This window comes from Sinocyclocheilus rhinocerous, unplaced genomic scaffold, assembly GCF_001515625.1.
Source record: "Sinocyclocheilus rhinocerous isolate Xijiao unplaced genomic scaffold, SAMN03320098_v1.1 scaffold747, whole genome shotgun sequence".
NCBI classification, from domain to species: Eukaryota; Metazoa; Chordata; class Actinopteri; order Cypriniformes; family Cyprinidae; genus Sinocyclocheilus; species Sinocyclocheilus rhinocerous.
In genome coordinates, this window is record NW_015649219.1 from 12,851 (window position 1) to 13,372 (window position 522).

At 42.3% G+C, this 522-nt stretch overlaps 1 protein-coding gene across 1 annotated transcript in view; it reads right to left on the bottom strand.

Moving 5' to 3' along the window:
* Window positions 1–2: 2 nt before the first annotated feature.
* Window positions 3–522, bottom strand: part of LOC107710298 (zinc finger protein 253-like) — a gene marked incomplete at its 3' end in the record, with an annotated part of 793 nt that continues 273 nt past the window's right edge. The window contains exon 2 of the mRNA XM_016515035.1: window positions 3–522. Coding sequence (XP_016370521.1) covers window positions 3–522 — 520 coding nt within the window.

Here is a 522-nt window from a genome sequence, read left to right on the forward strand (position 1 = left end):
TTCTCCTTTGTATGAACTCTCAGGTGTTTCTTCAGGACTGAAGCCCACAAAAATGTTTTCCCGCACTGATCACATGTGTACAGTTTCTCTCTAGTGTGGATGTTCATGTGATCCTTAAGATGTGCCGATTGTGAGAAACTCTTCCCGCACTGATCACAAGTAAATGGTTTCTCTCCAGTATGAACTCTCATGTGTGATGTAAAGTCTCCTTTTTTTCTAAAACTCTTTCCGCACTGATCACATGTGTGTGGTTTCTCTCCAGCGTGGATCCTCTCATGTGTTTTCAGGATTCCTGACCGACTGAATCTCTTGTCACAGTGTGAACACTTGTAAGGTTTCACTCCAGTGTGAATCATCTCATGTGTTTTCAGGATTCCAGACTGATTGAATCTCTTGTCACAGTGTGAACACGTGTAAGGTTTCTCTCCAGTGTGGATCCTCTCATGTGTTTTCAGGGCTCCTGAATGAATGAATCTCTTATCACAGTGTGAACATTTATAAGGTTTCACTCCAGTGTGAATC